General features: G+C 45.8%; 1 protein-coding gene across 2 annotated transcripts in view; it reads left to right on the forward strand.

The window, feature by feature from the left end:
- Positions 1 to 12,206, forward strand: part of LOC141084869 (IgGFc-binding protein-like) — an 83,330-nt gene that overhangs the window by 57,688 nt on the left and 13,436 nt on the right. For both annotated transcript variants that reach the window (XM_073569829.1, XM_073569830.1), the window contains exon 4: positions 8,153 to 8,203. In XM_073569829.1, coding sequence (XP_073425930.1) covers positions 8,153 to 8,178 — 26 coding nt within the window. In that variant the 3' untranslated portion in view covers positions 8,179 to 8,203. The remainder of the gene's footprint in view (positions 1 to 8,152; positions 8,204 to 12,206) is intronic.

Genomic DNA, 12,206 nt, shown 5'->3' on the forward strand with positions numbered 1-12,206 from the left:
TCTTCTCTGCCATCATGCTACTCCTTTGAAGCCCTTCATTTGAACCTTATACAGCAATACCATGGTATATCCGTATACAGGAAAAAGGGGGTCATGTTCCAGCTCCTGAAAAAATATCAAAATAGCCTTAGTCTTTATTAATCCATATAAAAACGATACATGTGGTAAGATGCTCCTCTGGAAATGTTAACACAGGGAAAAGAGCAACGCGTTTCGATCTGTGGCAATCTTTATCAAAGTTCATGTCAGTATACAGAAAAATCGATGAAAATATCAGATTATGTTCTTTTACAGAACTAAAAATATATATAAAGAAGTTATAAAAAAGTTTTAGAAATATAAAAGTGTGAATCACCCCATGTTTCCTGCTTTCAAAATAAATAAACAAAATAAAAAAAACATTACTAGTAGAGTTGAGCGACTTTTGTTTTTTTATGGTCGAGTTTCGTTTCGTGAAACCCGACTTTTCCAAAAGTCGGGTCGAGCAAGATCGGCCGATTATAGGGAAAAGTCAGGGTCGTCCCGAAACACGAAACCCAATGTAAGTCAATGGGGAATAAAAGTCGGCAGTGAGAGGAGGACAGGAAACACACCTACAGTGCTCATTTGAATGCCAAAAGCATCAATTCTTCTTACTTAAGCTGGTCAACCTTAATTAACTTCATAATACAAGTTACGCACTGAAAAATGGGGGTTATTTGGCTAAAGTTGTGGGGGGGGGGTAGGGCTGGCTCCAGGTTTTCATGTGCCCTGGGCGAAAGAGCACCCCTTTAACACATACCACAACTCATCATGCTCCGATACGGCAGAGAAATAGCGGTATAGTACAATGAAAAATACTACACTTTTTACATCTCATGACGAGGCCCATCTATTTCTCCATACAGAATCATTGGTCCCATATAATGTTTGAAACAGTATATGATGCGCTCCACATAATGCTACAGTATATGTTGGTCCCCATGGATGAAGCTCCACTGTCTTATGGGCCCAAATAATGCTCCAAACATAATGGGCCCCATTTCTAATGCTCTAGTGTATAATGGGCCCTGTAAATGCTGCTCCAGTGTCTGATGTCCACCTTTGGAATGTTCCAGTGTATGGTGGGCCCCATCTATCATTCTCCAGAGTATAGTGCTCCCCAAAAATTGCTGTCCCAACATTGAAAACAATCAAATAAGTCTCCTCGCTAGGGAATCCCTGTACTTGTCTGGACTCCTCGTCGTCCCCATCTTCCATCTCACTGCACAGTATTTCAACCTTGCAAGTGCTGTGATCCTGAGCAAGCAGGGGGGGCCCACTTGTTGGCGACGGCACTGGCACAGGGCCCATGATAGTACGGTGGTGTGTCTGATGGCGGGTGGGCCGAACCTGCACTTTCATCTGCAGCTTCCTCTTTGTCACCGTGTAAGATGGAACTGTATATGGGAAGGGTAACCTGAGTTTCATCAGGGTCAGATTCAGGCCGTGTAGCGTGCGAGGGGAATGTAGTGGTCTGGGTCAATGTACCAGCAGATTCATCGAGCAGTGGCTGGGCATCAGTGCACTTGTGTCGCCCCCAGGAGTACGGTCGCCACAGTGGCATTACCTTCCTCCTAGGGAGTGTGATGTCATGCTTGGGAGCAACGAAGGATCTCTCTAGCAGGTTAACTGATTGGGCGGCGTTATTCCCACAAGTCATGACCCTCCAAACAGCGTTCATGAAGGCAAAGTGTTTGTTTTACGTGGGCAGTATGGTTGCAAAGCTGAACCTTAAAGGAATGTCCAGAAGGGCACCACCAGGAGTGGAGCCTACAGCGTAATTTGACTCAACACAGGCAACCTCAACCATGCCAGCTACAGAACAGATGCACACATTGCAAGCTTAATTCCGTTAACGAACGAGACTCCGTCATGCCCCGCGGTCCGATTCCGGCTTACTAGAGGGACACGTGAGGCTCTGGCACATGAGATTGGCCAATAACTGGTGTGTCATGCCCTTACATGTCCGTGGCTGCATGTGCGCTACACTGAAAAGGCCAGCGTTTGTCGCTTACAGGTGCAGATAACCCGCTGAACAACGTTAGTGATGGGGATCACTGATTACAAATATTACTCGCGAGCGATGATTTCCAAGTAAGTGCAGGTCAACCGCAGTTCCGGAATTAGGCCTAACCGACATTCCTGAAAAAATGAAAAACTTACGTGTGCAAACCACAGGTGCTGTAGCTTGCTTAACAGCTTGCCAGCCGTTCTCAGGCCCAGTATGGATTACACGTGATTGCACAAAGGTGAGAAAGGGTAGCGTATCCCCGGATAACATGTATGGATAGCGTACACATTCAAAAGATATGTCTATACATCAGGAGGCAGGCTCAAACGGTGTTAGGCCCAGTATGGCTTGCACAAAGGTGAGAAAGGGTACCGTATCCCCGGATAACATGTATGGATAGCGTACACATTCAAAAGATATGTCTATACATCAGGAGGCAGGCTCAGACGGTGTTAGGCCCAGTATGGCTTGCAAGTGATTGGACAAAGGTGAGAAAGGGTACCGTATCCCCGGATAACATGTATGGATAGCGTACACATTCAAAAGATATGTCTAGACATCAGGACATCAGGAGGCAGGCTCAGATGGTGTCAGGCACAGTATGGATTTGACGGCCCATACTACACAGCGGAGGAGCAGGGAGAGGTAAAGATTGCAAATGCTGGGGCCCTGCCCAAGCAAGGGGGGCCCACTCATGGGCGTCGGTACTGGCACTGGGCCCCTCATAGTACGGCGGTGTGTCTGACGGCGCGTGTGCACCACCACCGTCAGAGACACTTGATTGCACTATGAGGGACCCTGTCCCAGTGCCCGTGCCCAAGAGTCGGCCTACCCACCTGTCCAGGGCAACGGCACTCGCACGGTGTCATGCGCTAGGTGGTGACGCCGGCCATGGGGGGGGAGGCTGCACCGTTAGGGAGTTTTAGAAAGTGGCATATGTTGATGTTGGACATTCAGCTGATGCAAAAGGCAAAATAGGTCAAGTCCCAGGAAGAGGTGGACCAAAGCAAGCCATTTTTCTGTCACCCTATGTGTCATCAGGGGAAGGTGGGACAAAATCCTTGGAAACCCATGCATGGTTCATTTTAATGAAGGTTAGATCATCCACATTTTGGGTTGACAGACGGGTCCTTTTTTCTGTCAGGATTGATCCAGCTGCACTGAAGACTCTTTCCGAAAGCACACTTGCAGCTGGGCAAGCGAGCTCCTGTAAGGCATATTGTGCCAATTCAGGCCAGGTGTCCAGTTTAGCGGCCCAATAGTAAGAGGGGAATGACCTGTGTGGGAGAACATCGATATGGGAGGAAAAGTAGTTTGTAACCATAGTTGACAACTGCTGTCTCCTGTCACTTTCCATCGATGCTGTATTACCAGCTGTGTGAGCGGTACTTGGAAAATCAGTCCACAACATTGTCATGAAACCCCTGTCTCCAACGCCACTTCTGCTGAGTGCACCATGAACACCTCTGCCAAGCTGCCCCCGGCCCGTACGGCTCGTGTGAGAACCATCACCGCTGCTGTGTGCTGGGAATGCCTCAAGCAACCGATTTACCAGAGTTGCTTGTTTATTAGCCAATATTAGGTCAAGGTGCTCCTGTGGCATGATGTTTTGTAATTTGCCTTTATAGCGTGGATCCAGGATGCTGGCCAACCAGTAGTCGTCATCGTTCATCATTTTGGCAATGCGGGGGTCCCTTTTTAGGATCCGCAAGGCATAATCTGACATGTGGGCCAATGTTCCCGGTGTCAATGATGCACTGCGAGTGCTGGGTGGAGGAGCACTTTCTGGCAAATCCACATCCCTCCAGTCACGCACAAACCCTGTACCAGACCTTGCCACGCAACATTTTCACTTGCCCGACGAGATGCATCCTCCTCCCCTAAGTAATCATCCCCATCATCATCCTCCTCCTCCTCTTCTTCCTCCAACTCGTCCAGGAGAGGTCCCTGAGCAGACAATGGCTGAATGTCATCAAGGATTCCCTCCACCTCTTCCTCCTCGTCAACATTGGCTGCAGAAGCCTGCTCCTTAAGGTGCGTCAAAGTTTGCATGAGCAGACGCATAAGTGGGATGCTCATGCTTAGGATGGCGTCGTCTGCGCTTACCAGCCGTGTGCATTCCTCAAAACACTGAAAGACTTTACAGAGGTCTTTCAGCTTCGACCACTGCACACCTGTCAACTCCATGTCTGCTCTCAAAGTGCCTGGCCATGTATCCTCCCACAAATGCATTATGGCCTGCCTCTGCTTGCACAGCCGCACCACCATGTGCAGGGTGGAGTTCCACCTTGTTGCAATGTCGATAATGAGGCGGTGGTTGGGAAGGTGGAGCAATCGCTGCAGCTTCTGCATACGAACGGAGGGTACAGGCGATCGGCGGATGTGCGCGCACAGTCTTCGCACCTTATGGAGCAGGGCTGTTAACTCCGGATAATTTTTGAGGAAGCACTGCACCACCAGGTTCAAGGTGTGAGCCAAGCAAGGTATGTGGCTGAGTTTTGAAAGGGCTATGGCCGCCACAAAATTACGGCCGTTATCACTAACTACCTTGCCTGCCTCAAGATGTACACTGCCCAGCCATGACTCAGTTTGTCGCTTCAAATACTCGGCCAGCACCTCGGCGGTGTGTCTGTCGCCCAAACACATTATCTGCAACACAGCCTGCTGACGCTTTCCACTAGCTGCTCGATAGGGGGACACCTCGTGTGCAACAGTGGCAGCTGCAGATGGAGTGCTCGTACGACTGCGCTCTGTGGACGAGCTTTCGCTTCTGGAGGAGGAGGAGGAGGAGGAGGAGGGTGGAACGCCTACAGCCAACTGTTTCCTATACCGTGGGTAGGCAGCACTGTCCCACCACCGCTGTCCCCTGTGGACCCTGCATCCACCACATTAACCCAGTGCGCAGTAATGGACACGTAACGGCCCTGGCCATGCCGACTGGACCATGCATCAGTTGTGAGGTGCACCTTTCCACTCACTGACTGCTTGAGTGCATGGACAATGCGGTCTTTCACATGATGGTGGAGGGCTGGGATGGCTTTGCGAGAGAAGAAGTGGCGACTGGGTAGGTCATAGCGTGGTACTGCATAGGCCATGAGCTCGCGGAAAGCTGCGCTTTCCACCAACCGAAAGGGCATCATCTCAAACGAGATTAGTTTGGCAATGTGGGCGTTCAAACCCAGTGTACGCGGATGAGAGACTGAGTACTTTCTTGACCTACTCATAGTGTCTGGGAGGGTGAGCTGGACTTGAGAGCTGCATATGGTGGAAGTAGCGGTGGACAGGGCGGACTGAGAGAGGGTTGATGATAGTGATGGAGTTGGTGTTCTTTCTGATGGCCTAGATTCAGTATTTCGTTGATATAACAGTGGGATTCCCTGACTGCTGTGGCCTTGCAACGACACCTCAACATTTGCTGCTGTGCTAACCGGTGGGCTTACAGTCAGGGAAACAATGTAGCGTTGCTGACTACCTTCTTTGTGATCAGTTGCACATGTGGCACTTGAGGTTTGGTGTTGTGTCCACGCTTGCAAGTGCATGCTGGTATTCAAATTTTTCAGATTTTTCCCTCGGCTAAAGGTCTTTGCGCACTTCTTACAGATAACCTTGGCCTGATCATGAGGATTTTGTTCAAAAAAGTGCCACACTGCACTCTTCCTACTTTGGCAGACATTTTGCGGCCTAGCACGCTGTGATGTTTTGACCCTCTGGACAAGCTGTCCAGCAACTCTTGATTTTTGGAACCTGTCTTTGGAGTGCTCCGGGCCTGCCAGATAACAGCTGTTGCAATGTCGATGTCTGCTGTGGATGCTCCTCATCTGAGCTATTGGAAGCAGCACCCTCTTCCCCCAATGGATGCCAATCTGGGTCAACAACTGGGTCATCCATCACCTCCTCTTCAATGTCATGTGCACCTTCCTCTGTGTCACCGTGTATGGTGGTATAGTGTGCGGGAAGGGGCACCTGAGTCTCATCAGGGTCAGAATCTGGCTCTGTACACTGCGAGGACAATGTAGTGCTCTGAGTGAATGTACCAGCAGAATCATCTATCAGCGGCTGTGCATCAGTGCACTCCATGTCAGATTCATTTTGGCCTGGGTAATTCACCATTTCACTTGATAATCCAGGCATGGTATGTGAAAACAGCTCCATGGAGTAATCAGTAGTATGGCCTGCATCATCCTTCAATCTTGGTTGGGGTGAAGGACACAAGGAAAGGTGTGGTTCATGAACATGAGCCTCCAATGACGACTCAGTGCTTTTACTTTTTACAACTTCAGAAGAGGAGGCGATAGAGCTGGAGGCTGAGTCAGTAATGTAAGACAAAACATTTTCCTGATGCTCTGGCGTTAAAAGCGGTTTGCCAACTCCTAGAAAACTAAGCCTTCGAAGCCTTATGGAGCCAGACGATGACGCAGGCTCAACACCTCCTGCATTCGGTCCTATTTTGCTTTTGCCACTACCATCAGATCCACCACCAACACCATCATTACCAGCTGCCAACCCCCGCCCAATTCCACGGCCTCTTCCACCAGCCTTCCTCATTTTTGGTAGAAATGTAGACAAAATCCAACAAACTATATAGTAATGTAAAACAAGGTACAAGGTGTCCATAGGACAGGGGAGATTCAGATTTTCTGCAGACACTTGTGGACACTGGACACTTGGATTGTGTGAGGCCCACTGAATATCACAGCGCTATGTCACAGGCTCGATGGCACAGGTGTGAAAAAAGTGACTACAGGATAAGGGAGATTTTGAATTTCTGCAGACACTTGTGGACACTGGACACTTTTGGATTGTGTGAGGCCCACTGAATATCACAGCGCTATGTCACAGGCTCGATGGCACAGGTGTGAAAAAAGTGACTACAGGATAAGGGAGATTTTGAATTTCTGCAGACACTTGTGGACACTGGACACTTGGATTGTGTGAGGCCCACTGAATATCACAGCGCTATGTCACAGGCTCGATGGCACAGGTGTGAAAAAAGTGACTACAGGATAAGGGAGATTTTGAATTTCTGCAGACACTTGTGGACACTGGACACTTTTGGATTGTGTGAGGCCCACTGAATATCAGAGCGCTATTTCACAGGCTCGATGGCACAGGTGTGAAAAAAGTGAATTGTAGAATTGGGCAGAATAGGAATCTCCCTAGAGTGTAGGTCTGTAAGAACGGAACAAGTCCTCCACTTATCCTTCCACAGTGACATACAGATAGCTTCACTGTGGCTGTGATAACAGCCGTTACACAGTACTGTGTGAGGAGCGTACACCGCTGTATGGTGTGAATAAATGCACGCTCAGTACCTTAGCAGGACAAAAAAAAAAAAAAAAATGGGATTGCTTTTAAAAAAGCAGTTTGCAGAGCAGTGGGGAAACAGCAATGCAGCTGTCAGGAAGCCTTAGAAGGCAGCCTAACAACCAACACCGCTGATCCACCACAATATAGCCTCCCCTTGCACTGCACACACAGTTACTGGTGTGTTGTACAGGCAAAATCGCTAGCAGCAGAAGCAGTTGTCTTGTCTTCTTCCCTGCCTAACGCTCTCCCTACAGAATCAGCAACCTCTCCCTATGCTAAGATCGGCAGAAGTAAGATGGCGGTCGGCGTGCACTCCCTTTTATAACCCCTGTGACGCCCACCAAAGCAAGCCAATCACTTGCATGCCCTTCTGAAAGATGGTGGTGACCCCTGCCTATGTCATCACGTTGCCAACAGTGTCCGTGGATCCTGATTGGCTGAAAAAGAGCGCTAAACAAACTTTTGAAACGCGACTTTGGCGCGTAAGTCGCCGACCTCGTGGCCGACCTCATCCTAGGGTCGGGTTTCGTTTCATGAAACCCGACTTTGCTAAAAGTCGGCGACTTTTGAAATTGTTCGACCCGTTTCGCTCAACTCTAATTACTAGTATTTAAACGTTCATAAAGTCCAATCTATTAAAATATTAAATTAACTTAACCTACCATAAATGCAGGAAACAGAAAAATCGAAATATCGAAACCACTTGTAATATTGATTGTACTAAGATAATGAAATTATTTTTGCAGAAAGTTTGTAAAGAAAGTAATAATATTCATTTATAACAGGAATTGAACATTTTTTTTTTTTTTTTAGGAATTGATCTACAGGTGGTCGGGTAAAGAAATGCAGGAGAGGTGTAAACGAGTAAGTCTACAAAAGCATAATATTGCAACGTTAGCATAATATCTTTCTGTACAAAATTTGTATAGTTTTTAAATGTAAACAGATCACTCCTCTTTTCCCTTTTTAGATTCTTCAAATTGTGGCACGTAAGGAGTTAAATTGCTTTGATAGTTTTCTGCTATCTCGTTGTTTGCGGGCATGTGTTAGCTGTATAACGCAGCCAGCTACTGCTGTATCTAGCGGACTGGGCTTTGAGCCGCTTCCATTCTCTCCCACTGATCACAAAAGGGCTCTGAAGACAAAATCGTGTTCAGAGTGGACAATCCCTCTAAGTTATGGCCGATTTGGATTAGTGACGTCTATGGTGTCAGAATTTAGTCATAAAATGGAATATGAATATGTCTATTTAAAATATAGTTATGGTGAGTGCTTCAGCTCCAACACTATGCATCATCCCACAACATTGGAGATGAGCGGATCAGGCAAAATTTGAATCCTCCTGTTTGCTCAGATATTCCGGGAAGTTCAAATTTAATGTCCATTGTTATGTTCTGAGGTCTCTTTCTGCATATCCGAGAGCATAGTAAATGTAATATGTAAAAAATCAAGAAAATCCTTACTCTCACCTCACCATTCACTGCTCCGCTCCTCACTGTCATCCTTCCAGTCCTTGCTTCATCTTCAGGTTGCCACTACTTGAACTGAAATCCCCAGTCCCTTTACACTAGGCCAGGGTTTTGCACAAGCATGTGAAAGATCACATCGCCAAAATGTCAAGGCGTGTGCCACAACCTTGCACGCACATGTCCATAAATCTCCTTGTCCCACTCAAGCCCAGAAGTCCCAGCCCAGTGTGGGAGGCTCAGTTTCTTTAATGCAAGAGGTGGCGATAGGAATATGCGACAAGAACATAGTGGATGATAGTTAAGAGTGGAGGGGTTAGAGCAGAGAGGGGAGTGGTAAAGTTTTGGTAGCTTTTTAAGGCTTTGAAACATGTAGGCAAGCGGATGCCATCTATTTGAAGCTGCACGAAAACAAATTACAAAAAATCCTCGTTTTGGCAAATGTGGGTTTTTGTAACATTTAAGTAGAATTTAATCCAACTGAAATTCATTGAATCATCTTTATAGAAGACCTTTTGGCCTCTTGCCTTTTGAGTACTCAATGTATGTGGTTTATGGGTCAGAAGTACTGGGGTAGAAAAGGTGTGTATGTCATATTCTTCATTATTTCACATTTAAGGTTTTTCAACTTTGTCATAAAGAAATAATTAAAATCCTTAGACATCTCCACAGAAGGGAGAAAAAAGCTTACACTCTAAGTTGTCACCTTCACATAACTTCCTCTATGTAGCTGATCTCCTTCTTTTGGAAACAGGTAATTAAGGAAAATCCTAATAGCCAACAGATGTTAGTCATATCAATGCACAAGTATGCGGAGAAGGGTAGATTTATAACCGGTAGATAAGAGCTAAAGAGAAAATTAAAATCTCTTTGTGTACTTTATAGACATTATTAAGTGAGGTTTGCCTATCTTTGTGGATTAAATATAAAATTTATTAGCTCTGTTCCCTTTTTTCTGTAAAGCGCACCCCTGTAGCCATACTTTATCAGTAATGGGTGTCCAATTTGCCTGTAAAATGATTGGTGGTGGCAGATTGTAGTCTTTCTTGGGGTATTGTGGAGTTGGCAGTAACCGTACCAAGGTACCGTGTATGTATGAGACTAGAGGAATTCCACCAGCAAATTCGGTGAAAAAATTCCAAAAATCTATTTAGGTAATCATTGAAATCCACAAACAATCTTCACCCACCACCTCTTGAAAGGCTAAAAAGTTTGGCAGACGCTTTTTGGATACATGTCCTTAAAGGGAACCTGTCAACAGAAATAACACTATTAACCTGTAGATATGCGGTTAATCTGCAGGTTAACCTTCACCCTGACTGACAGCTGAACTCAATGTAGAGCCAGTGTCAGTCATGGCAGGGGGGCGGTCACAGCGGCCCATCTTTATACTCAAAGCGGTGACTGAACCGGCGCCACCCCTATGACTGAATACCGAATCGTTTTCTCCCCACTCCATTCGGCTGCGTGCAAGCACAGGACTGCATCATAGCACTGTTAACCTGCAGATTAACCGCATATCTGCAGGTTAACAGCATTATTCCTGGTGGCATGTTTCCTTTAATAATTGTGCTCTGTCCTCACTGAATGAGACAGACGTCATTGCAGCTTATACAGTGAGCTAAACCGCTATATCGGGGTCCAATAAGGAGACTGTAGGTTGAGTCTGTGCTTTTATTGAACGTGATGATATATTAGAGTGGTGAAACTATAATACAAACATTATATATATATATATATATATATATATATATATATCTCCCCAACAATGTAGACCAGCTCACTCCTGTGAACCACCTGGAACCTCAGCTGACCTGGTTAACTCCGTTGTGCCCGGATCTGGATGTAGGATTCCATCCATACAAATGTGAGCAACGACAAAGCAAAGTCCAGCAATAACGTGAGCAATCCAGGATGCTGTTAAAAAAAATTTTCTTTTTATTCATAAATCTATTAAAATGCAATGTTCCAAGCAGTTCAAAACAGCAATAACGCAGGAAAGTCGTGCAGATAGGACTATGCGTTTCAGCGGTAGAACCCGCCTTCTTCACGGTCCAAAGAAGGCGGGTTCTACCGCTGAAACGCGTAGTCCTATCTGCACGACTTTCCTGCGTTATTGCTGTTTTGAACTGCTTGGAACATTGCATTTTAATGGATTTATGAATAAAAAGAAAAAAATTTTTAACAGCATCCTGGATTGCTCACGTTATTGCTGGACTTTGCTTTGTCGTTGTTCATATATATATATATATATATATATAGTTGTGGCCAAAAGTATTGACACCCCTGCAATTTTGTCAGATAATACTCAGTTTATTCCTGAAAATTATTGCAAACACAAATTCTTTGTTATTATTATCTTCATTTAATTTGTCTTAAATGAAAAAACACAAAAAGAATTGTCCTAAAGCCAAATTGGATATAATTCCACACCAAACATAAAAAAGAGGGTGGACAAAAGTATTGGCACTGTTCGAAAAATCATATGATGCTTCTCTAATTTGTGTAATTAACAGCACCTGTTACTTACCTGTGGCACCTAACAGGTGTTGGCAATAATTAAATCACACTTGCAGCCAGTTGACATGGATTAAAGTTGACTCAACCTCTGTCCTGTGTCCTTGTGTGTACCACATTGAGCATGGAGAAAAGAAAGAAGACCAAAGAACTGTCTGAGGACTTTAGAAACCAAATGGTGAGGAAGCATGAGCAATCTCAAGGCTACAAGTCCATCTCCGAAGACCTGAATGTTCCTGAGTCTACCGTGCGCAGTGTCATCAAGAAGTTTAAAGCCCATGGCACTGTGGCTAACCTCCCTAGATGTGGACGGAAAAGAAAAATTGACAAGAGATTTCAACGCAAGATTGTGCGGATGTTGGATAAAGAACCTCGACTAACATCCAAACAAGTTCAAGCTGCCCTGCAGTCCAAGGGTACAACAGTGTCAACCCGTACTATCTGTCGGCATCTGAATGAAAAGGGACTGTATGGTAGGAGACCCAGGAAGACCCCACTTCTTAACCCGAGACATAAAAAAGCCAGGCTGGAGTTTGCCAAAACATACCTGAAAAAGCCTGAAATGTTTTGGAAGAATGTTCTCTGGTCAGATGAGACAAAAGTAGAGCTTTTGGGGCAAAGGCATCAACATAGAGTTTACAGGAGAAAAAAGAGGCATTCAAAGAAAAAAACACGGTCCCTACAGTCAAACATGGCGGAGATTCCCTGATGTTTTGTGGTTGATTTGCTTCCTCTTGCACTGGACTGCTTGACCGTGTGCATGGCATTATGAAGTCTGAAGACTACCAACAAATTTTGCAGCATAATGTAGGGCCCAGTGTGAGAAAGCTGGGTCTCCCTCAGAGGTCATGGGTCTTCCAGCAGGACAATGACCCAAAACACAC

This window comes from Dendrobates tinctorius, unplaced genomic scaffold (assembly GCF_039654945.1).
Source record: "Dendrobates tinctorius isolate UK_male_01 unplaced genomic scaffold, ASM3965494v1 ptg000028l, whole genome shotgun sequence".
Taxonomy (NCBI): Eukaryota; Metazoa; Chordata; class Amphibia; order Anura; family Dendrobatidae; genus Dendrobates; species Dendrobates tinctorius.